At 37.2% G+C, this 27,301-nt stretch overlaps 1 protein-coding gene across 1 annotated transcript in view; it reads right to left on the bottom strand.

Moving 5' to 3' along the window:
* The window catches only part of AP1G1 (adaptor related protein complex 1 subunit gamma 1), an 80,983-nt gene that overhangs the window by 35,243 nt on the left and 18,439 nt on the right, over positions 1-27,301 (bottom strand). Inside the window, 3 exon segments of the mRNA XM_032613059.1 lie at positions 1,772-1,913; positions 7,734-7,858; positions 19,637-19,840. Coding sequence (XP_032468950.1) covers positions 1,772-1,913; positions 7,734-7,858; positions 19,637-19,837 — 468 coding nt within the window. The 5' untranslated portion in view covers positions 19,838-19,840.

Below are 27,301 nucleotides of genomic sequence, written 5' to 3'. Positions count from 1 at the left end.
TGAAAAAAGAAAGGACTTAGGTATCAGATTTATTATTTATCATTATCAGACTTATTAGTTATTAACTGGTTAGGGCTTTCCAACTTATGCTTACTGCATTAACGAGAACTTCTAACTCACCTGTCTCTTCGGTCATATATTACCAAATAAGTAGACAAAAGCTTTCTCGACTAGACCATGGTTAAACACAAACTTATCAAACGTGCTAAACATAATTTATGTGGAGTTTTGCAAAGTAAAAAATAAAGACTTCCATCTGTGATAATCATTCTTCTGAGTAAAAAGACCAAAAGGTTTTATAAAAACATTATGCAAATGAAAGATATATATACTGCAGATGCTTTAAATCTGCTGCTGCTTTTAATAATACCTATACTTTCCCCAATTCACTCTCTACTGAAATCAAGAAAATCATTTGAAAGTTACTTAGGATCTTAGTTAAACGCCTCTCAGTTAGCTAGTCTCTACTGAAGAAACTTGTTCACAGGAAAGAAAGGCATTCAAAGACTGATTTTGGTTAAACCCCCCCACCCCTGGCAAAAGGAACCATAACTACTATTTGTTGGAATTGAATAACATAAAAGTTTAGATACATTAACAAGAAAAGATTTCAGCTAATTCTTCCCATGCTACAGTTGGGGGAAACAATTTTTTCCTAATCTGTAGGAATTATTTTATTTAATAATTGTTAATCTTTATTAATATTTATTTAATCTTTCTGAACAAGAGCAGCCCACACATTTTTTAAGAGAAAAGACTGGCTTTGGTCTATAGCCATCATTAACAGTACATGATCCTGAAAAACAGCTTGGCCCTTTCAACAGCTTTGTCTCACACCATTAATACAGAGGCACAATAAACACCAACCAGACAATATTATGTGACTCACTTCTAAAGTCCTAAATTTTACCCTTTGTTTATGAAGGTTTTAGGATTCAAGCACAATGAAATAACAACAAAATGTTTATATCAACAAATAAAAGCAAATAAGTGAATAAGATCACTGTCTTCCATTACTATTCCATTTAGATATATCAGTTTTAGGAAGTATGTTCTAAATCATTCCCTAATAATTATCTAGGTCCCAATGGAACTGCACTTCCAAGATTCAAAGGCCCTAATACAAAGACATGGGCACTAAAATAAATTTGTAAAGATCTGTTCATTATCACTTTGTTTAATACTGTTTAGAATCAGGTAACTTAGGAAGTAATTAGGTATGCCATCTAGGGTCCAATAACATTTGCTTGTTTATAAATCATTTCCTTGAAAAATGACGAATTAAGAGAATTAAAGTGTTCACAATCACTTATTAATTGGAGAGTTAAATAGCAATAAAAAAAAAAAAATCACCTCCGGGCTTCCCTGGTGGCGCAGTGGTTGAGAGTCCGCCTGCCGATGCAGGGGACACGGGTTCATGCCCCGGTCCAGGAAGATCCCACATGCCGCAGAGCGGCTAGGCCTGTGAGCCATGGCCGCTGAGCCTGTGCGTCCAGAGCCTGTGCTCCGCAACGGGAGAGGCCACAACAGTGAGAGGCCCACGTACCACAAAAAAAAAAAAAAAAAAAAAAAATCACCTCCAAAATTAGTATAAAAAAAAGATTTTGATTTATAAACAACTGATTCATATATAATCATTTAAAATACATTTACTGCACAGGGAAAGATAAGTTATATTATCATTTGAGCTTTCAAATATGAATAATCTGCCTTCTCATCTCCATAATACTCCCTAATCCAAACGCATACATTCGGTTTCATGGAAAGTTACCTTTTTTCTTAAGTAAGAGTTGGAGGTTTTCAGGAGTTTCTCTACCTCTCCTGCAAGATCTCTGCACATCTCTGAGGAGCCCATGCAGCCGAGGGTACAAAGTGCTAGCCCCTGTACATATTGCGTGCTATGATTAAGATCACTGCAAAAGAAAGAAGGTGGCAGAAATGAACATGCCCTGCCTGGTGCTCCCCATGAAGAAGCTTCACAATCTAACGAGGTAGCTCTGAACGATTCATGATTTCTCTAATATGGAAAATATTTATTAGGATTATTTTTGCAAAAAGTGTTTATTCTAACTTTATTACAAATTACAACACAAGAAACTGACTGACATTCTGTTCTACATGCTTGCAACCCAATGTTTCCAAATACCAAAGCAACATAAACTGGACAACATGCTATCTGTTGGATGTTAAAAGACAACTCTCTTTAGGAAACTCAGCAAACCACTGAAAGTAAAAACTAGCAATGACAGAATACGAAGCACAACTGTATATTTAAAAGATTTTATATGCTCTATTACTAACTACAAAAAAAAGTAATACAGTAACCAAAGCCTTAAAAAAAAATCAGAAAACAATCTCTACTGCTAGAGCATTTAAGATGACTTAAACATCACAACAGAAACACTCTATACTATATACTCTATACTTGGGGCTTCCCTGGTGGTGCAGTAGTTGAGAAATCTGCCTGCTAATGCTGGGGACATGGGTTCGAGCCCTGGTCTGGGAAGATCCCACATGCCACGGAGCAACTAGGCCCGTGAGCCACAACTACTGAGCCTGCGCATCTGGAGCCTGTGCTCCTCAACAAGAGAGGCCGCGATAGAGGCCCGCGCACCGCGATGAGGACTGGCCCCCGCTTGCCACAACTGGAGAAAGCCCTCACACAGAAACGAAGACCCAACACAGCCAAAAATAAATAAATAAATATATACTCTATACTTAAACACTGTATACTCTAAATACTATACCATAAGGTCTCTGATCTTATGATATAGTATTAACCTTGATGTTACATTAATTTTTACACTATTTATTCAAAAGAAGAAAAAATTAGTAACTAAAAAGATAGCTAATTAAACCATCATAAACTAAGCTAGATGTTTACAGTGAGGCTCAGTATCTAGTGATACAGATACAAAAAATTCTATTTCTAACAGGCATTGATTACTGTACAAAATTATTTCTAAACCAGCCTGAAGTATACTTTCAGAAAAGCTGAAATATTAAAAGCTTGAACCACTAAACTCATTTATATATTATAACCAACTCTTACCATTCAGAAGCTGAATTATTGAGTTATGCTACTTCCACCAGCTTCAAGAGCATTTTAAAATCGTTTAGCTCAGTGGTTCTCAAACTGTGATTAAAGAATCTCTGGAAGTCCCCAAGGCTGTTTCAGGGGGTCCACGAGATACAAACTATTTTCACAGTACTAACTCATTATTTGTCAGCTTTACTGACACCCGCACTGACAGTGCAAAGGCAATGGTGGGAAAAACTATGCAATGTTAGCACAAATCAGGGCAGAGGCACCAAATAATAGTAGTCACTGAATACACTGCCACACACTTAGAGTGAAAGAAGGGAGGGACGGAGGGAGTTTCACTTAATACTGCTCATGACAAAGCAGTAAAAATGATTAGTTTTATTATACCTTGACTCTTTTTTTTTTTTTTTTTTTAAGCCACGCCACACGGCTTGCAGGATCTCAGCTCCCTGATCAGGGATTGAACCCGGGCCACTGCAGTGAAAGCCCAGAATCCTAACCACTAGGCCACCAGGGAACTCCCATATACCTTGACTCTTGAGTGCACATTTTTTAACATTCTGCGTGACAAAATGGAAAGTATGCATAAAGTACTTCTGATGCATACTGGAGTAAAGTGGCAATCTCAGAGAAAAGCACTTGTGTATTTCTTTCATTTGCAAGCTAAACTACAAACTAGCTACTTTTAAAATGAACATCATTCTTATTTGAAAAATAACTGACAACTATAATTATTAAGATGTGATTATTTGCCAAACATTTTCTTGAAGAAGAGCCAAGTAACCTTATCACTTCAAGAGCAACAAGTGACAATATTTGTTGCCAATGATAAAATCTAAGCTTTGAAGTGAAAATTAGAATTTTGGAATATTTTTATTGCCACCATGAACCTGACAGTCTATCAATACTTTAAAACTCAGTGAACCAATTTTCTCCAAATGCTTTAAGCATGATGTTTAAAAAGCATGCAAGAGTAAAAGGTTCATTCAAAGTGTAAGACAGACCAATGGGTTTTAATATAACAAAGAACCAAACTTCACTGATATGGTTTCAGACTCCACATTGTAATTAACCCTAAAGAAACTACCACTTATGGAGTTGTGATATACTATCATAGAACATTATCCATAGTTAATCTGAAAGGTTATTAAAGTCCTCTTTCTTTTTTAAACTACATTATCTGTGAAAGGCTAGATCTTCTTCATATACTTAATCAAAACGTAACATAAGAAACTGAATGCAGAAGCAAATATGAGCATCTAGCTTCTAGCTTCCATTAGGTTAGATATTAAAGAGATTTACAAAATTGTAAAATAATGCCATTCTTCTCACTGAAATTGTTCTTGTTCTGAAAAATAGTTTTTCATAAAAAAATTTATTTCTGTTAACATTGTAATGGGTTCATTATTGGTCATTTTATTTTTATTTATTTTGGGGGGTGTAATTTTAAATGAACTAATAAATGGTTTTAGGCTTCCCTGAAGAACAAAGAAAGGAAAGGAAACAGAAGGTAAAGTGTCAATCAGTCAGGTTTGCTATTGTCTACCAATTTGAATATTTAAGGTAAAAATTACTGATAAAGTTTAACTTAACTATGGCTTTACCATTTAGTGTCCTAGTTCCCAAGAGTACTTAGTTGACTCTTCATTTTTCAATGATTAAGAATATTTGCATAATGCAAGCTCTTAAAGTATTATATTTAATTTTTAAAGATTTAATTCCAAGATAATTAATGTCAGAGTTTTTCTAGGCCAATGAACAATGAGGTAAACATTCATCATTAAACAGAAAAACTATTGGTACATATGATGCCCCATAAGCAAAATGCAAAAAACCTCACAAATAAAAAGACCCATTCATTAACAGATTAAAAAAAACATGGGCTTCCCTGGTGGCGCAGTGGTTGAGAGTCCGCCTGCCGATGCAGGGGACACGGGTTCGTGCCCCGGTCCGGGAGGATCCCGCATGCCGCGGAGCAGCTGGGCCCGTGGGCCATGGCCGCTGAGCCTGCGCGTCTGGAGCCTGTGCTCCGCAACGGGAGAGGCCACAACAGTGAGAGGCCCGCATACCGCAAAAAAAAAAGAAAAAAGAAAAAAAAAAAGAATCCGCCTTCCAATGCAGGGGACGCGGGTTCAATCCCTGGTTGGGGGACTAAGATACCACATGCCACAGGGCAACTAAGCCCATGCACCACAACTACTGAGCTTGCGTGCCTCAATGAGAGAGCCCACATGCCGCAAAGAACACAGCCCAGGCACCCTGGAGCCCATGCACCACAACTAGAGAGAGAAAGAGAAAGAAAACCCATAGGCCACAACTAGAGAAGACCACACGCCACAACGAGGATCCCGCACCACAATGAAAGATCCCACATGCCTCAACGAAGATCCCACGTGCCGCAACTAAGACACGACGCAGCCAAAAAAATAAAGAAAATAAATTTTTTTTAAAAAATGAATTATCCGAAGCCCTTTAACTGAGCTTAAACTTAAGTGCCAGATCAATTCCCAACTATTATTAGCTCTCTCCTAAATTCACTTGGGGCTTAGCTGGGTCTCATGAAAATTAAACATGAAGATTCCTTATTTGCCTGTATGCCTATTCTTCAATTTTCATCAAGCTACAAACCTATACTTGAGTTTGGTATTAAGTCTCTAATATGAACTTGCTGCTAGGCAGAACTGCCAAATTATCAACATATGATTGAAGGCTTGAACAATAAGGGCACAGAGCATGCAAGAACAAAAATTAAAGAAACTTTCAGAGGCCTGTCCAGAATAAATATGTAAAGTCACATTAAACATCTAAAATGTAACCTCCATGACACCAAGGATTCATGTCCATTTTTTACATTCTCCATCCCCAAAGCTCATAACACCTCCTGGCATACAACAGGTATACAATAAATATTTGTTGAATAAATGAATCAACTTAGTATTTTCATTATTAATATTTATTTCAAGGGCAAAAAGAACAAGATTCTCCCAAGTTAAGTCACAGAGTCAATGTATTTACATGACACACTCTATATTTACAAGCAATCATAATTTTCATTTTGAAATTTTTCATTATTCATTGGGAAATTTTAAATTATAACTTTTACCACAGCAATACATGAGTTCAGTGTCTTCAAATTGATTACCTATACCCTCCTGATTCTACTTTCTGTCAAATACAGAAATACTATAAATGAAAAAGAAATCTAAAAAAGGAGACTAAACCAATAGACAAATCAAAACCAAATCAAAACAAACCAAAAAGTACCTTTAATCAATATGGCCATCAGAACTTCCATAACTTTCTTTTTTTTTTCTTAAATTTATTTACTTAATTTATTTATTTTTGGCTGCGTTGGGTCTTTTTTGCTGCGTGCGAGCTTTTCCTCTAGTTGGCGGCGAACAGGGGCTACTCTTCATTATGGTGTGTGGGCTTCTCATTGCGGTGGCTTCTCTAGTTGCAGAGCATGGGCTCTAGTCGTGGGGGCTTCAGTAGTTGTGGCTCGCGGGCTCTAGAATGCAAGCTCAGTAGTTGTGGTGCAAGGGCCTAGTTGCTCCGTGGCATGTGGGATCTTCCCGGACCAGGGCTCGAACCCATGTTCCCTGCACTGGCAGGCGGACTCTTAACCACTGCGCCACCAGGGAAACCCTAAAACTTCCATAACTTTCTAAGAGAAATTTATTATAAGAGAGATACTGAGGGGCCTTTCCTGGTGGCACAGTCACTGAGAATCCGCCTGCCAGTGCAGGGGACATGGGTTCGAGCCCTGGTCAGGGAAGATCCCACATGCCGCGGAGCAACTAAGCCCATGCACCACAACTACTGAGCCTGTGCTCTAGAGCCCACGAGCCACAACTACAGAGCCTGCGAGCCACAACTACAGAGCCTGCGAGCCACAACTACTGAGCCTGCGTGCCTAGAGCCCGTGTTCCACAACAAGAGAAGTCACTGCAATGAGAAGCCCGCCCACTGCAACGAAGAGTAGCCCCCCCTCGCTGCAACTAGAGCAAGCCCGCGTGCAGCAACAAACACCCAACGCAGCCAAAAATAAATAAATAAATAAATAATAAATTTAAAAAAAGAGAGAGATACTGAGAACTGTTAATTCCCTACTCACAGGTCCTCTAATTTCTCCAGAATGGCAAGCATTAGCTTTGTAAGTTAAACACATAACTGGACTAGTAAATCAGTAAAGCACCCATTAGAGAAAAAAGGACTTATACACAAAAATTCACAGGGCTAAATATAATTCCCAGCAACTGAAATCTGGGATTAGACTGCTGACAAACAAGACCTCTCTTTTTACCTTTAAATGGTATTTATTAAGAATATACACTGGTAATTATTTAATAAACACAGTGTTTCATTACTCATGGTATTCAAAAAAATATATGATAAGAAAGCTCAGATTTACCAATGCTCTTTCTATTCTATGAAAGTCCAAATGCTTATTCATGGCTAAATAGTTGTTATGACTCAAGATGTACAGCAATACCTTCAGTTAAATTATCCCCTACAGAAGTTTTAATCCTTTGCTTAGCCTCTTTACATATAAGCTATAGAACCAAAAGCAGCTCAAATACATTCTAGACAATAAATATAAAATCAATAAATAGAAGCTTTTTATGTCTTATTATAAAAAGACCTAAAAGTACAAAGTAGTTATTGGAAGAAAGAAATTAAGACTTACTTCTTGATACAGTTGGTCATGAGAAGATGGACATCTTGTCTTTCATCTAACAGCAGCATTGCCCCTAAATAGCCAATGCGTTTGTCTGTGAATTTTTGAGAGGCGATAAGCTTGAGGCACTCCAACTACAAATAAAAAATAAATAATTTTTAAAAAGAAAGAAAGAAAAAAGGAAAAGAAAAAAATCTAAGAAATTGCTACCATAATCAGGAAAGCAATGTTTTTAACCCAGAGTCAATGGTCAGCTAAAGTACATAGTTATAACCTGTATCATCAAACCACCTAAATAAAAGGCAAAGGTTTAAGATCGTTCAATATCTTGATCATAATAATCAAGTTCTGGAATAGATCATCTTGTCAAGGTCCTATGGTATCTGCCATCCAAATAATCTGTGAAGTTTACCTTAGATCTACATATTCATACAAACTACTAAAGTGTTGTCATAAAGTTTTAATAAACCTAATTCCTAATTTAATTCCCAGGTTATAGTAAACGAGCACCAAGCTCATGTGTGTATTTAACGTCTGGTTCCTATTGTGAATATCAAAAACTCAGTTAACTGGAGGTGCCAAACAGTGTCCTAAACACCAGAAATGTAAACTGAAGAAGAGATAGACAATAACTAACTTTAACATAATGTGGAAAGTGCTACATTTAGGGCTCGAACCAAGTACTATGGAGAGGTGAGGTTTTGGAAATCAAATACAGAAGTAAACAAACACACACAAGCCAGAGGAAAACCCAGTAATGGAATTAACCTAAAATGTTTTATATGATTTCTTCTTTACATAATTCTTTACACAATCCTCAGAGCTTAAGAATCCGTGTAGTTATTTACAATAGCTAAGACATGGAAACAAGCCAAGTGCCCATCAACAGATGACTGGTTTAAGATGTGGTGTGTGTATGTGTATAAAAATATATATGTATATATACATATAATGGAATATTAGTCATAAAAAAGAATGAAATAGTACCATTTGCAGCAAAATGGATGGACCTAGAGATTATCACATTAAGTGAAGTAAGTCAGAGAAAGACGAACGTTATATGATATCACTTATATGTGGAATCTAAAAAATAATACAAATGAATCTACTTACAAAACAGAAGCAGACTCAGGAAATAGAAAACTTATGGTTACCAAAGGGGAAAGAGAGAGGGAGAGGGATAAATTAGGAGTAATTAACGGATACAAACTACTATACATAAAATAGATAAGGAACAAGGATTTACTGTATAGCACAGGAAACTATATTCAATATCTTGTAATAACTTATAATGGAAAATAATCTGAAAAAAAAATATATATATATATAAAACTCAATCACTTTGCTATACACCTGAGACAATATTGTAAATCAAGAATACTTCAATTAAAAAAAAAAGAGTCCTTGTATTTAAACAGTTTGTCTACTTAGCCTTTCTTGAACATCACAGTCACTCTGATATACTTGATCATTCCATCTTGACTAACATGGAAGAGGCCAAACATTCCCTCTCGGGCAGTGGTTTACAAAGGGCATACACAAGTTAGACTCTTCAAGAGGGGTTTTTCAAACTATGCTCCCATTTAGAATCACTGTATTCCAAGGAAAGGGGCTCAGATGCAGACTGGTGTAGACAGGAATGTAAGATCACATGAGACTACTTCCCATACGAATCTGCCTGTAAGTATGAAAGTCAAACTGAGAAATGTAAAAGAGTTTACAAATAAACCTGTTTCGAGCTATCTAAAAACTGCTCTCTCAATGTACCTACAATGAAAACACCTAAAGGTTGTGGGATGACTACACCATCATGAGCAAGTCAAAGAAGCCTCAAAGGGAGAATAACCAGGATCCCAAGGAAAACTGAAATGCCTCTGAGATCAACAAAGATTATCTAACAACCCTTCCCTTCCGTCTACACATTCAATTTAAATTTCAAAAACAACTTCTGAAATAGAAGATGTTTATAGTCATTCTTACAATGTCAGCAGAAAAATTACTGCTGAGGTGAATGAGAAAATCACAAGTTAAAATGTTATTAGAAAAATCTTTCTCTTTTTCAAACTGAAGGTTTTTAAATCTTCCCATTTAATCATTCTATAAATAAATATTTTAGCAGTAGAAGAAAATGTTCTAAGAATCAGGTATCACTGAAATGTTTATCATCCTCACTGAATCATGCTTCAGGCAAACAGCAAGCATTACACAAACTATCCAAATTTTTTTTCTTAAGGTGAACTAATGAGAAGGACACTCAGGCATTAATATTACTTCATATTTTTAAAGGCCAAGTTTTAAGACAGTCACACTAAAAGTCATTGATGACTGGTGAGTACAACTTGTTGCTTTTTGTGACAGCTGTTAAAACTTACCTAATAACTAAATAGCCAAAAGAAAAACTAAAATTAAAGGGACAAATACTAAATTAATTCTTTTCTAATATTTCCTGTTGGTACAGTGACTTTGCTCTAAGAATGAGCTGCTGTTTTTTTTTTGAAGGTGACAAATTTGCAGGGAAAATACAAGATTATATACTGGAAATGGCCTCTGAAATACATACTCCAGTGAAGGATTAACTCTGATCACACTTCACACTTACAGTGGCCAGTAAACAGAGCTCAGACTGTACTACGTGTCATCATTAAAAGTGTTATCAAGGTTTTCAAATGTTGAAAAAGAAAATGATTGGAGGAGAATACAATGGGATGTCAGTAAATGTGAGGAGAGGGCATCCACTTTTGAGCAGCAATCACTAAAAACACAACTCAACACTTACAAGAGTTACAGAACAGAAAAAAAATAGTAACCAATTAAATGTATCTACCCCTTAGACAACAACCTCAACTTCCATCTAGTACTACTGCTCCTCACTTAAAGCTACTTGAAACTGCCACCTGAAACACTGCTAACCCACAAATCTGGCTTTAAATCCACCATAAACAGTCCACCACCAAGGTAACAGAAAACTTTTGCTTTTACCCCAAACTCTGTGAGCAAAAGATAAATGACAAACTTGGAAAAAATATTTGCAACTCATTTCACAGACACGAAATCCTATACAACAGGATTCTACAAACTTATTTTTAAAAAGACCAACAATGGGGCTTCGCTGGTGGCGCAGTGGTTGAGAGTCCGCCTGCCGATGCAGGGGACACAGGTTCGTGCCCCAGTCCGGGAAGATCCCACATGCTGCAGAGCGGCTGGGCCTGTGAGCCATGGCTGCTGAGCCTGTGCGTCCAGAGCCTGTGCTCCGCAACGGGAGAGGCCACAACAGTGAAAGGCCCGCGTATCGCCAAAAAAAGACCAACAACGAATATAAAAAGTCAAAGAATTTGAACAGACAGTTCAAACTAAGAAATAATTCAAACATACAAAATGAAGTTCAGTCTCCTCATAAAACAAATGCAAACCCATCTAGGAAAATTAACTAAAACATCATTGACCTGTACACCTGAAAAGGGTGTGATATATGATATGCAAAATATGATTCAATGAAGTTATTAAAAAAGAAAAAGAAATGCAAATCAAAACCGTATTGAGATACCACTTTTTAACCTATTATATTAGCAAAGATAAAAAACTGTCGTAACAGTGCAAGGACATTAGTAATGGCAGTATAAACTGGCACAAGATGCAGTAAGAAAGATTTGGTCTATTTAAATTACAAACACACATACCCTTTGACTCAACAAATCCACTTTTAGGAACTTACAATGCATTTATATTCACACATGAGCAAAATAATGGATATTATTCCATTGTAGTATTACTTTAAACAGTAAGATTGGAAACAAATGTCCATTAATAAGACATCAGTTAAATAGATTCACACATGTAACAGAATATTATGCTGTATTTACTACCATGAGCATGTCAATAAAGTTGGAAAAAAATAAGTACAAGAAAGCTTATATATTGGTATGGGTTAATCTTCAAGACAGATTAATAAGTGGACAGTGCATACAGTATGTTACAATATATTTTTCGAAGAGGCGAGAATATACATGTCCATTGCCTGGAGATGTATAAAATGTCTCTAGAAGTATAGTCAAGAAATGAATACCACAAGTTGCCTATAAGGAAGGAAACTAAGTGATTGGAAGAGGATAGAAAGCAGAGTTTTCATCATATATCCTTTTGTATCCTTTAAATTTTGCATCGATGAACTGTCATTATTTATTTCAAAGATAAATAATATTGGGCTGGGAGAGAAAAAACTGCAGAATAAAGAGAACTTACATCTAACTTGTAGTTAGAAAAGTTAATACAATAATATTATAATTAAAAAGGAAAAAAACAACTGAAATAATTTGTTCCCCCTCCAAAGTTAAACATATATTTCAAAAAACAGCAAAAAAGCATTTGAGTCTTGGAATCATTTCATGAAAAAGCCTTTGAAAAATTTAAGAAAATCATATGAAAATATAACTCAGTAAATGGAAACTACCTTTTAAAGATAACTTAAATTCATAATGAGCAATTACTGTGTTATTCTATCATACCTGCGATGCCGTAGGAACATGTTAAGTAGTATGCTCCCTTCTTATCTCTATTCCCCACAAGGGCTGTGCTCTTTTCTGCTGACAGTTATTTTGTATTCTTCACCTACTATCGATTTCTTCCTTAACAACAGGTCTTAATATATTGATACTTGCTTATCCACAGCAACCTTCTCCCTCTCCCCCCACCTACATCCCAAAGGGTTGACTGTGGTAACTCTTTGCTACTCACTGATTTTTTTATATTTATTTTCCAAGTGTTTTGAGACACTGTGGTTTTCCTTTAATTTAGAAAGCTCCTGCTGTGTCCAAACCAATGTGCTAGTCATTCTCACTGACACACAGAAGGACACATAAAAGAAAACCAGCATTTGAATATTTATCATAAAATATGATAGATATATACCGTGACAGTCATGCACAAGCTACTGTGAAAACAAAGTAGGAAGGGCAGCCAATTCAGGTTAGAAACTAAGAAAACATCTGAGAAAGGTTTCTATCTCTTTATATAACACTTAGTGGAACAGAAAGAAACCAGTTAGGAGCTTTGCCTCTCTTATCCTGGTTCTAGCTAAGAGACCTAAGTGAGTTATTTCAACAATCTGGGCCTAGTTTCCTTATCACTTAGGTAACTGAGCCACATCATGGAAGACAGCGCCCTAACAGCTGTCCTACACTCCATGTCTTCCAAGGCAAATCGTCCCTAATTCTCTCCAGCTGATCCTTGAATTTTTCTCAGAATATTTTCTCAGCAGAAGCATTCCAGAAAGCCATAAGCAACAAGCCTTAAGGGACTTAAGTTATCAGCCTCCTTTAGAACAAATACAGTGCCTTAAAAATCACTAATCAAAATCACCTGGGAGGGTTCTAAGATTTTTTTTTTTTTTTTTTTTTATATATATATATGTCACCCCCAGGATATTCTGATGGAGTAGATTTGAGAGAAAGCCTAACAACTTAATTTTTACATACTTTTCCTAGATGACTCAATGCTCCAATTTTCCTTGAATTTCAAAGCAATTTTTAATAGGAGAACTGTACCAAGTTTCTGGCCTTGTTACATTTTTCTGAAGTACAAATATATTGTACAAGTACAAATATATTGCCTTTTATCAGCATTTAATCTGGTTGCCCTTTAGAAAAAGCTGCACTCATTTTGTTAGCTTTTAGAACAATTTCCCAAAAGGTCAAATGCACATATACATTTGCTTTTAATTTAACATTGAGCTTTATGATGTGAACAATCATCTTGATGAAAAGATGCAATTAAAATATTGTAAACATTAACCAATCTGCAATTGATTGGTTAGGTCTTAGTTACTTGTATTTCATTTTAATGCTCAGAAATAACTTTCCAGTTTATACACATACACACACACACACACACACTCACTCACACACACACAATTTTTGAAGAACAAGATTATAACTGCTTTACCACTGTGTAGCTTGGCAACATAAAATCTATATGGACCAGAGCCTGTTTTTTCATTCTTCTGGCATTAACATTCCTATTGTATCCCATTTTTTTTTTTCTCTTGAGAAAATTTATCATGAAATATTTTACTCAAAAATTTGACCCACCAACGAGCTTTATCAAATCTTAACATTTTACCCTATTTATTTTAATAAATTTAATATTACAAATTCAACTGAATCCCTCTGAATATCCCTCTCTCTATCCCAGGACTGACCAAAACTCAAAACTGCTGTTGATCATTGTCATGTCATGTCCTTAGCTATACATGTAGAGACAATTGTTTCTGAACGTTTTAGACTTTACACAAAGTATCATATTGTATTCCTGCTCTTTTCACTCAACATCTTTTGAGCACTACTCACATCCAGACAAGAAGCTCTAATTCAGTCATATTCATTGCTATAGAGTATCCCAGGTATGAATATACAACTTACCTATTCATTTTTTAAAATAAATTTATTTATTTTATTTATTTTATTTTTGGCTGTGTTGGGTCTTCGTTGCTGCACGTGGGCTTTCTCTAGTTGTGGCGAGCGGGGGCTACTCTTCATTGCGGTGCGCGGGCTTCTCATTGCCGTAGCTTCTCCTGTTGCGGAGCACAGACTCTAGGCACGTGGGCTTCAGTAGTTGTGTCACACGGGCTCAGTAGTTGTGGCTCACGGGCTCTAGAGCGCAGGCTCAGCAGTTGTGGCACACAGGCTTAGCTGCTCCGTGGCATGTGGGATCTTCCCGGAGCAGTGCTCAAACCCATGTCCCCTGCATTGGCAGGCAGATTCTTAACCACTGCGCCACCAGGGAAGCCCAACTTACCTACTCTTTTTGTGGAGATACAGATTGTTCCCAATGCTTTCCTAACAGAAACAAAACTACAATGGACACTTATAAAACGTCTCTTTTTAAACAGACAAGGAGGCTTGATCAGATTCAGGTTTATCAGTTTTTCTTTTGTTTTGATTTAGCAAATATAATTCACAGGTGGTGGTATGAACTTTCATCAGGAGGCATATAATTATTTCTGGTGGTTGTCTCTCCTGTGACATGAGCAGCACCGACGATCATCAGGAATTGCAAAATGGTAATATCCTAATTCTTCCATTCCTTCTTCATTAGCTGGATTATTCCTCTAAGGAGCAATTTCTCTATGTATACCATTGGATCACCAATAGTTCCTTCAGAAGGAACTTAGCAATAATTCCTTTACAAGGAACTACTGGTAAGGAAAGGCATGATAAATGTTTGTTTCTTTCATTTATCAGTTTTCAAAATAATGAGTCAGTTCCCTAGTATCCTCCAAAGATGACCAATGAAGTTTTCAAAAAATTTTTTTAATTATTATGAACTCACTGATATAAACTTACTTGGTATGTTTCAACTACAATTATTACTTTTATTAAAAGCTCAAACTTTCTCATTTTGAGGCATGACAGCCTCCTCTTGTGGCTACCATATCCTTTTAAAATGACCTCTGTAGTTTTTCTTGACTTCTGGTGCAGTACAACAGTCCAAGCTTATTTTGTACATTTCCTGCCCCAGATTTGGGATCAGCCATCTTTCTAATGGGCCTGACCCTTTTAGAATAAAAGGGTATTTGGAGACCACAATCTGAGCTTAAGTGTGCTCAAGGCAAGGATGCCTACTATCACCTCTTCTTTTCAATATTGTTCTACATGTACAGTATAATAAGGAAATAAGAAAATGTTTAAGGATGGAAAAGGAAGGGAACTGCCATCATTTGCAGACAGTATTGTTGACCATTATGGAAACAACAGAGTCCACAGGGACTCTTAGAACTAAGTAATGTTGCTAGGCAGATAAATAGACAAAAATTAATTATATTTCTATATACCTACAACATAATTATTAAAAAATTTAAAGAATGCTATTTCCAATAGGAACAAGAGCTCCAAGGAACCTAGCAATAAGTTTCACCAAAGATGTGTAAGACCTTATGGAGAATACTGTAAAACTTTATTAGAGAACCTAAGGAAGTGAAATGCTATACTATACTATATTGATGGAGAGGAAGACTATTGCAGACAGGTAATTGGGTACAGCAGGCCAGGATGGAACTGGGGAGAAACAGAATGCATGCCCAGCCTGGAGAAGGTCCCTAGCCTACTACTACCATGTGAAAATGTGGATCCAGTGTTGCCAAATCCTCTGACTTTCCCAGAGAAACTAGAAATCCAGATTTCCATGAGAAGTTCTTTGATTTTTATACATAGGCAGCAAACTCAAAACAATTTTAAGTACTGTGCAGGACAAACAAAATACATCTGTGAAGAATTTGGGCCCTGAGTCACCATTTTCTACTCCTGCAATCTACCCACTTCTTCAGATATTCAACTTTATTTCTGGGTTGTGTTTAAGCCAGACACGTGAAAGGTTACACACCCTACAGGAAATCTATCATTGCTTTTGCTGTAAAAATGTTGAGGATACTGTCTCTTACATTACTAAAAGAGCCCTAAATAAAAGACCCACGAAAGAACATCCCTTTTAGAATTCAGTACTTTTCCTAAATTTTGTTTGCTGTCCCTTAGGAAATGGTAAAATTGGTAATGTCTGACAGTTTTTTAAGAACAAAACATAAATGTTTAACATTTATTAATTTACTTAACCTTTAGAATAACCCTATAAAGTAGTATCACGAATATCCCCGTTTTACGTATGAGGAAACAAGAAAGGTTAATAGGTTCTTGCTCAAAACCACACAGAGAGCAAAGTAACAAAGCCAATTCACATCGAGGCAGTCTGGTTCCCGCAGCTGTGCTCTTAAATTCTAGTAATAACAACCACATAACTGAATCTTTTTTTTCTTGCCTGAGCTGCCTCCCTAACAGCAACTACACAGGCCTTGTGTTCTGAATTCTTCCTTCTCCTAACTCTTACCTTCTACTATTCTTTTTCCCTTTTAAATAGATGCTGGTAACATAGGCCATCTCAAATCCTTTTTACTGCAAGGCAGGGCTAAAATAATTAACTTAATACAAATAGCTATTTATAGATTTAAACTAAACACAAAGAATGAATAGGTTTTAGAGTTATACAAGGTTGAGTCACTTAAGTCTAAACTCTAAATTTCTAAACACTAAACTCTAAATTTCAGTTTAAACAAGTCACTTAAACTCTAAATTTCAGTTTCCTCATCTGTACTATGAGGATACTATCTACCTCATGGGTTTTATTGCAAAATTTAAATAAGACTCTTAAAATATGGTTATTAGAAATTTTTAAATTATACATCTGGCTCATATTTAATTTCTGTTGTACAGTATCATGTTAGATACTGCAGTGAAAAAGAAACAGGTGAAATTAGCTTTAATAATATATTTTATTCAGCCCAATATATCTAAAATATCATTTCAACATATAATCAGCATATAAATTGTTAGCTATTTTACATCTTTCTTTTGTACTAAGGCTTCTAAATACAGTATGTATTTTACACTTACAGCACATCTTAATTTGTACACTACATATCCATCAGAAATATGTGAACTGTATTTAGATTTCATAAAACTCACAACTGATAAATAGATTCACATACCCAAGTTTTAAAACATATTTAAAAGTTTTCCAATAACTGCATCAAGTACCCACCCAAAATTTATTTTCCTTTAATATTCACCTCAGTTGAACTAGCCACATTTCCAAAGACCACTGGCTACACAACTAGTGGCTATCATAATGAACAGTGCACATCTAACAAATAACATGTAATTAAAGGCTGGCTGTTTTTACACATAATTAAATGAAAATGACACTGTGATTCATATATGCAGGAGAGAGAATCTTGATAGGAACCTTTTTATGGGTACATAATAAAGGCAATTCCAATGGGTAGGGTACCAAATTACTGATACGGATAGGGCCGTGACTTATTCAGAGGGAATGTCTGAATTCCCTTATTCCCTTATCCAAACAGAATGAGGGCCTTAAAATTATGATTCCTATTCCCACTCAGAAAAATCTTTATTTTTTTTGTATCAAAACTTTCCTTGAGTGTGAACACTCTCCGCCTAAGACTTAAATGTTTTATCTAATTAAGTTCCAAAACACCTAGACAGACCTGAAAAGCAGTTTTATTTAAACATGTTATAAAAATAAATCTTAGAGATATATAGAGAAAGCTCCTTTACAAAATGAAATATCACCAAAGTCTATCCTATGATTTTAAATTCAAGAGTTTGTCTTTAAAGTACACCCTTTGGGGTTTCCCTGGTGGCGCAGTGGTTGAGAGTCCACCTGCCGACGCAGGGGATACAGGTTCGTGCCCCGGTCTGGGAAGATCCCACATGCCGCGGAGCGGCTGGGCTTGTAAGCCATGGCCGCTGAGCCTGCGCGTCCGGAGCCTGTGCTCTGCAACGGGAGAGGCCACAACAGTGAGAGGCCCTCGTATCACAAAAATCAGTAAATAAATAAATAAATAAAGTACACCCTTTGGAGTATATAAATCTACTGTTTCCATGATGTTAACAGCAGTACACTCTGAGTGGAAGGATCAGGAGTCTTCCCTTCACTTGACTATCTAACTTAATGAGTCTACTTAAAATCAACCAAAAAGAATATATGAATATCTACTTGCTTTATACTAATTATGTCACATACTACATGCATAACCACACCTAGATCCATTTCTGATATAGAAAAAGCATATGACGTTTATTTATAGAAGACAGCTGTTGTTTTTGACTGCCTAGTATCTGGTCCTTTCCTCTGATATTAACGCCTCAATTTTCCTTTGGGGAATTAATGCTCTCCCACTCTCAACCATGTATTTCTAGAGAGGCTGATCTCATTTCCTGCCCCAAAATGAGCATAAAAGTAACCCAGGTCAGCCTGGTAAGATTCAATCCCATTACTTTTGCTCCGAACACACAGGCTCAGCGGCCATGGCTCACGGGCCCAGCCGCTCCGCGGCATGTGGGATTCTCCCAGACCGGGGCACGAATCCGTGTCCCCTGCATCAGCAGGCGGACTCTCAACCACTGCGCCACCAGGGAAGCCCAATCCCATTACTTTTTTGTTTTAACCTAAGGATGAGGGAATTTCCTTCCACTGAAGTTAATGAGCTGAACAGAAGATAAACTGATGACCATCTTTCCTGATAAATACATCAAAACATTAACAACATTATCTCTGAATAATGCAAATATGGGTAGTATTTTTTTCTACTTGTACCTAATATTGCACATTGCTTCTTTTGATTTTGCAGTCTTTTCCATAAAAAGACTACTTAGCATATAATTAAATTCTTAAGTGAAATAAAATTTAATAGCATTCATAAGAATTAAAAAGCAACCCACTATAGCCTTCTCTGTGACTCAATCTCCCTTACCACATACAAACGTGGAAAGAAGAAAGCACTTATCACCAAGAATATCATGCCCAGACTGGCTGTATGTGTTTGTATGTGGGAGCAAATCAAGAGGCAGACCTGTACAGTGGTTATAGCTATCAAGGAATGAGGTAATTAGGACAAAATCCTTAAATCCTATTACTTGGCAACCACCTAATTTCTTTTACTTAAAAACATCTGTTGGAGTGTTCCTCATAATATCACTGCACTGAGGAAATAAGAAAACATTTAGCAAACTTTTCTTAAATGTATACTCTTTATAGTCCAGGCCCTCTGTCAGAACAATCACAATCTACTGGTTAATCCCGGTCAATCTTTAAACTCACTGCCACCATTAAAACATACCCTAATCCACATAATGAGAGATTCCCAATGGAAAGGAATTGATGGTAATATCATGCCTTCCCAGGTCTGCAGCTTTCTCTCTCAATTCTACCCTCAGTCCACAATAATCAGACTACAAGGACATCAAAAATAGCCTGTCCTCCCCAACAGGAAAGACTAACAATCCCTGACCTATTGACATTAAAATAAGAGTACCCTTGCTAGATGTGGTCTCAGCCCAGCCTACCTGTCCAAAGTGAGCAGGGTAGCCCAGCATGTGCATATATAGTAATTTTGCCACATTCCGACACCGGTATGTATTGTCTTCTTCTCTAAAAGATGACCGAATTGCAGCACATTCTTTCTGGATCATTTCTCGTTCTTCGGCTTGGGTTCGGGCTGTCCGGATGGTCCGGATCAGCTCCCGCAATCTGATGGGGGCTGGCATCCTCTGGATATGGAAAGACATTAAATAAAGACGTTCACATTTTTTACTACCAAAACCATTCACACAACTTCCCACACATATTTCTGATTTTTAAGAATTTAAGACTTGCTGAGTCCAGTAACACAAAGTTCCAGCAAAGCTATTACATACAAACCCCTCAATTCATTAAACCTCTGGAAAGAACACAAATAAAAATGTTAAGTATTAACTAAAGCAAAATAAGACATAAAATACACCAATGACGTAAAGCCTATCACTAATATCAAACTATCTTAGGAACTAACTCAACCCAAATCTTTAGGCAATCCTTAAATTAAGGAAAGGCCTATGCCTAACCTTTAAGAAGACAGATATTTTCTGCTCAACTGTTGTTAAACTCAACAAAGCTCAACAAAGTATCAGAGAAATACTGAATATGATCATAATTAAAGCTCAATTCAACAAAATGAAAGTTTAGGAGAAAAGACCAAATATCAGATTTAAACACCTTTCCAAGAAGCATAATCATCTCAGTATCCTAGGTACTCTTTGAAAATGTGACGAGGAAAAAAATAATAAACTGATCTCAGCATACAAAACTGTCAACTGAAAAAAACGCACAACCTAAGAGCTGAGAACTATGTTTTATTCAGGGCATTACTGATGCCCAGGATACAGCATCTCAGATAGCTCTTCCAAAGAAGTAAGGGAGAAGCCAGGATATATAGGAGGTTTTGCTGTGGAAAAAAAAAACATGTAGTTGAACATCACAAAAACAGACATCTCAAGGTAATGATTTTAGTGCTTTTCTATGTATGGGAAGATGCAAGAGTCTGGGCTGACTCAAATCATTCCTTTGATATGCATCTTAACTATCTAGGGCCCGTATCCTGTTTTTCTCCATCCCGAATTCCCCTCAAGGTGCACCATGCGGGACAGCTGCAGTGGCTGATGGTTTCACAGCTACAACATCCTTTGTTTACTGAAATGGCAGGTGACAAATTTTTGTCCAAAAGACTACTGGTGTCATATTCTCACGAATATTTTTAAAAGTAATAATAATAACAGAGGACCTATAATAGACAAAACAATTACGAAAAAAAAACCCCACAGGTGGAGAATTTGCACTACCTAATTTCAAGAAATACTACAAAGCTACAGTAATCCAGACACTGTGGAACTTAATTTAAGGACAGACAGAGAACAATGGAGCGAAACAGTAAGTTTAGGAATAGACCTACACAAATATGTTCAACTGATTTTCAACAAAGGGGCCAAGGTTATTCAATAGGAGGAAGGACAGTCTTTCAACAAATGGTGCTGGCACAACTGGATATCTACATGAGAAGAAAAAAATTAACCCTGGACCCTAACCTCACACAATATACAAAAATTAACTCAAAATGGGACACAGAAGGAAATCTTTGGAAATGTAAGTTTAAGCAATCATTTCATACACAAGCAAAAAATACAAAAGAAATAATTAATAACTCGCATTTTATAAAAAATTTTAACTTTTACCCTTCAAAAGATGTCATTATAAAAATAAGGCAAGCCACAGAAAGAGAAATAATACAATTCCTATCCTACAAAGGACTTGTATTTAGAATATATAGTTCTACAACTCAAAAATAAAACAATCTTACTTAAAAATGGGGAAAAGATTTGAATAGACACTTCTCAAAAGAAGGTATATGAATGGCTGTAAGCACATGAAAAGATGCTAACATCATCAGTCAGCAGGGAAATGCAAATTAAACTATAAAGAGATATCACTCCACACCATTAGAATGGCTAAAATTGTAGGCAAAAATATAGAACAAATGAACTTTCACAGACTGCTCATGGGAATGTAAAATGGTTCAAATACTTTGGAAAACAGTTTGGCAACTTCATATAACGTTAAATATACACTTGGCATATGATTCAGCAAATCCACTCCGTATTTACCCAAGAGAAATGAAAATATATATTCTCACCAAGACATGTACACAAATGTTCAAAGAAGCTTCATTTATAATTGCCACAAACTGGAAACAACCCAAATGTCCATAAACAGGTGAATCATAATCAGTATACCCCTATAAAAGAATACTTCTCAGAATAAAACAGAACCAATACACAACATACAAGAGTCTCAAAAACATTCTGCTGAGCAAAAGAAACAAGAACAAGAGAGTACATGTTGTATGATTTCACTTATATGAAACTCTAAGAAAGACAAGTCTCACCTACAGTGATGGCAAAGAGATCAATGATTACCTGAGAGGATAAAGACAGGGACTGGACTGGGATGCAAGGAAATCTTCTGGGGTGATAGAAATGGATATATGCACTTCTTGAAATTCACCAAACTGTATACTTAAAACAGTTGCATTTTATTTTATACATATTATACCTCAAAGTTAAGAAAAATGATAGAATTAGATAATCATTACAATCACCTTCAGTACATACTAGCTGTGGAATCCTAAACCAATGATTTTCAATGTTGTTCTAATCTAATATACCAGGAGGATGTCCCACTCCAATCAGTTCACTATGGTATCAATCCTCAAGGTAGGGATAGTACATTAGGAATTTAGAAAAGTTCCCTAGGTACTGATATGCTCTGGTATATTGGCCCTCTTAAGATTGTGTGTCCTGAACTATGCAAAACTACCTGTATAAGGCTGTTTTGTTACTTTTTTTTTAAATAAATTTATTTTATTTATTTATTTTTGGCTGTGTTGGGTCTTCGTTGCTGCCTGCAGGCTTTCTCTAGTTGGGGTGAGCAGGGGCCACTCTTTGTTGCAGTGTGCAAGCTTCTCATTGAGGTGGCTTCTCTTGTTGCAGAGCATGGGCTCTCTAAACACGTGGGCTACAGTAGTTGTGGCTCGTGGGCTCTAGAGTGCAGAGCTCAGTAGTTGTGGCGCACGAGCTTAGTTGCTCCGCGGCATGTGGGATCTTCCCGGACCAGGGCTCGAACCCGTGTCCCTTACACTGGCAGAGAGATTCTTAACCACTGCGCCACCAGGGAAGCCCCTGTTTTGTTACTTTTTAAAAGAACTATTCAAGGGTCTAGCGTTTGTAGTTTACAAAGCACTTCTACATTTATTATCTTCATCATCTCATTTGTTCCTTAGATCATTTTGAAAGTAAGGGCAGAAAATCATTATCCCCACTTTGCCTTTGATGAAACTTGGTCTTAGAGCAACTATTCAACTTGCTTAACGTCACAAAGGCGGTAGCTGACAGAGCTAGCACCTGAACCTGGTATTAAAACTCCAAGAGTTCTTCCCAATACTTCAAAAATAAACATTATATTGGACTTCCCCAGTAGTCCAGTGGTTAAGACTCAGCACTTCCAATGCAGGGGGACATAAGATCCCACATGCCGTGCGGTGAGGCCAAAAAAAAAAAATTTTTTTTAATAAATAAATAAACATTATATATACATGAAATAATATGATTGCTAGGATTTGTTTTAAACTACTCCCGAGGGAGGAACTTCCCTGGTGGTCCAGGGTTTAAGAATCCGCCTTCCAATGCAGGGGACGCACGTTTGATCCCTGGTCGAGGATCTAAGCCCGTGTGCCACAACTAGAGAGAAGCCCAAGCACTGCAACAAAGAGCCCGCACGCAAAGAAGGATCCCGCATGCCGCGATGAAGATCCCAAGTGCTGCAACTAAGATTCAATGCAGCAATAAATAAATAAATATTAAAAAAAGAAAATACTCCCGGGGGAAAAAATATTGAGGAAGGAAAATAGGAGAGAAAAATATGCAACAAAATGGGCAAAATATTGATCACTGATGAAGGTATACGATAAATACATGATGGTATATTATATTATTCTCTATTTTCATGTGTATTAGAAATTGTTCATAACCAAAAGCTTTTCAAAAGTCAAAAAGCCTCAACAGGGGCTTCCCTGGTGGCACAGTGGTTGAGAGTCCGCCTGCCGATGCAGGGGACACGGGTTCGTGCCCTGGTCTGGGAAGATCCCACATGCCGAGGAGCGGCTGGGCCCGTGAGCCATGGCCGCTGAACCTGTGTGTCCAGAGTGCTCCGGAACCGGAGAGGCCACAACAGTGAGAGGCCAGCGTACCGTAAAAAGAAAAAAAAAAAAGATGTTAATCACAAAAAACAACATCTTAAGTTAATGATTTTAGTGCTTTTCTATGTATGGGAAAATGCAAGAGTCTAGGTTTACTGAAATCATTCCTTTGATATGCATCTTAACTACTGAGGGCTGGTATCCTGTTTTTTTCCATCCTGAATTCCCTTCAGGGTGCACCACTGAGGGGCTGCAGGGGCAACAGTGGCTGATGGCTTGATGGCTGGAAACGCTCTTTGTTTACTGAAATGGCAGGCAACATTTTTTTTTTGTCCACATAGGTATGAATGAAAAACAAAAGTTTATTTACATAGTACAGAATTTAGTTTATATTTAGTATATTTCAGAATATATTCTAAGATCAAAACTAAACAAAAAGTTCTAGTTCCAGTGAAGATGGGTATAAACAACACTCCATGGAGACTCCTGCCTCTCTCTCCTCTGAATGCAACTAAAATCCTCGACAAAATGCATGCCACAGCTACCTGAGGACTCTGAAAAATAAATGACAGCAAGCAGACTAAAATCTATCATTTTCCTCCAGTATTGCCCAGCTTGTACCCAAGGGCAGCCCAAAACCCAGAAGTGCTCGCTGGGTACAGAGAAGGAACTCTAAGAAAAACCCTCTCTTTCTGGTCCAAGGAGCAGGGAAAGAAATATAAACGACAGTGGAGGAAAAGGCTCTCTTTTGTTTAGTTTTGTCCTTCACTCCACCCGTGCCCCTAGGCAATACTGCAACGGTGCTGGCTGTGGCAGAAAAGCAATGGCAGTAACAGCCAGGCAGGCACCTAGAAACGGGGAAAGGGAGACTTTGCTCTTCTGACCAGAGGAGCTGTGATCCTAAGAGCATGGCGTAAGTCACTCCCTATCCTCCCACTGCTTGATAAAGGGTGAATTCGCCAAGAAAATACAACAATCCTAATTGCAAACATATTCGACAGTAGTGCTAAAACATACATGAGGCAAAAATTGACGGATATGAAAGGAAAAATAAACCACCACTCAATTATAGTTAGAGACTTCAACATGCTTTCTAAGAATAGAACTATAGACAGAGTATCAGCAAAGGTGTAAAAGACATGAATGCCACTGTCAACTAACTGGATCTAACCAATATCTATAGAACACCCCAACCAACAACAACAGAATATACATTCTTCTCAATTACAGAACATTCACCAAGATAGACCATGTCTTGGGCCATTAAAAAAAAAAGGGAATTCCCAGGCGGTCCAGTGGTTAAGGGTCGGTGCTTTCACTGCCGTGGCCAGGGTTCAATCTCTGGTTGGGGAACTGAGATTCCGCAAGCCACGCAGCCAAAAAAAACATTAATAAATTTAAACAAATGGAAATTATACAAAATATGGTCTCTGACTATAAGGGAATTAAACTAGAAATCAGTAACAAAAAGGTAACTGTAAAACTCTCTGTGTACTTGGAAATTAAACAATACATTCCGAAATAATCCATGGGTAAAAGAGGAAATATCAAGGGAAATTCGTAAATACAGTGAACAAAAACATAAACACACATCAAAATCTGAGTTATACACTAAAGCAGTGCTTAGTGTGAAACATACAGCATTAAATGCTTGTATAAGAACAGAAGAAACGTGTCAACAATCTGACAATATAAGGTTCTACTTTAAGAAACTAGAGGGAATTCCCTGGCAGTCCAGTGGTTAGGACTCCAAGCTTTCACTGCTGAGGGTACGGGTTCAATCCAGGTCATCCGTGGTCAACCCTGGTCAGGGAACTAAGATCCCGTGAGCTGTGCGGTGCAGCAAAAAAAAAAAACACAAAAACCAATACTAGAAAAATAGCAAAATAAACCTAAAAGAACTAAAAAAAAAAGCAAATAATAATAATTTTTAAAAATCCAGAAATCAATTAAATTAAAAACAAAAAAATATATCAAGTCAATGAAACCAAAACCTGGTTCTTTGAAAAGACCAATAAAATTGATGAACCTCTGACCAGACGATAAAACAGAAACAATACGAATTACCAATTATTAGGAATGAAAGAGGGGATATCACCACAACATTAGAAGGATAATTAGGTAATAGTACGAACAACTCAATGCACATCACACCTGGACATCCATATGCCAAAAAAAAAAAGAACCTTGACCTAAATTTCACACCTATTAACTCAAAATGGATCATAGATCTAAATGTAAAACATACAACTATAAAACTTTTAGAAGAAAATATAGGAGAAAACCTTCATGACCTGGGGTTAGGCAGAATTCTTGGACATTATACCAAGGCACAACCCACAAAAGAAAAAAAATGATAAAACTGTACTTTTTTTTCATAAAAAGTACAAACTTTTGTGCTATGAAAAACACTACTAAGAAAATGAAAAGACAAGTTACAGAGACTGGGATATTTGCAAATCACATATCAACAAAGGACATGTTATGTATTCAGAACATATAAAGAACTCTTTGCGGTACGTGGGCCTCTCACGGTCACGGCCTCTCCCGTTGTGGAGCACAGGCTCCGGACGCGCAGGCCCAGCGGCCACGGCTCACGGGCCCAGCCGCTCCGCGGCATGTGGGATCCTCCCGGACCGGGGCACGAACCCGCGTCCCCTGCATCAGCAGGCGGACTGTCAACCACTGCGCCACCAGGGAAGCCCTAAAGAACTCTTAAAAACACAACAGTTAGGGCTTCCCTGGTGGCACAGTGGTTGAGAGTCTGCCTGCCAATGCTGGGGACACGGGTTCGTGCCCCGGTCTGGGAAGATCCCACATGCCGCGGAGCGGCTGAGCCTGCGCGTCCGGAGCCTGTGCTCCGCAACAGTGAGAGGCCCGCGTACCGCAAAAAAAAAAAAAAAAAAAACACAACAGTTAAAACAAACCAACCCAATTTTTTAAAACAGGCAAAAGATTAAAATGGATACTTTACCAAAAAGGTATAAGGATAATAAATAAGCATATTTAAAAGATGCTCAACTACATTAGGCATTAGAGAAATACAAATTAAAACCACAGTAAGATACTGCTACACACCTATTAGAGTGGCTAAAACACCAAGTGCTGGGGAGGATGCAGAGCAAATGGAACTCTCATACACCACTGGAGGGGATGCAAAATGGTACTGCCATTCTGGAAAACAGTTTGACAGTTTCTTATGAACTTAAAACATACGCTTACCATATGACCCAGCAATCCCACAACTTGGAATTTATCATAGAAAAATGAAAACTTTTGTTCACACAAAAACCTATACATAAATGTTTATAGCAGCTCTGTTCATAATTGCCAAAAACTGGAAATAAAATGCGGTAAATCCATAAAAATGGAACACTATGTAGCAATTTAAAAGGGAACAAACTATTGCTACATGGCATTACACAGCTCTAAGGTATTATGCCTA

This window comes from Phocoena sinus, chromosome 19 (assembly GCF_008692025.1).
Source record: "Phocoena sinus isolate mPhoSin1 chromosome 19, mPhoSin1.pri, whole genome shotgun sequence".
NCBI classification, from domain to species: domain Eukaryota; kingdom Metazoa; phylum Chordata; class Mammalia; order Artiodactyla; family Phocoenidae; genus Phocoena; species Phocoena sinus.
Note: the sequence above shows the minus strand (reverse complement) of the source record. Positions and strands in the feature narration are given on the sequence as shown.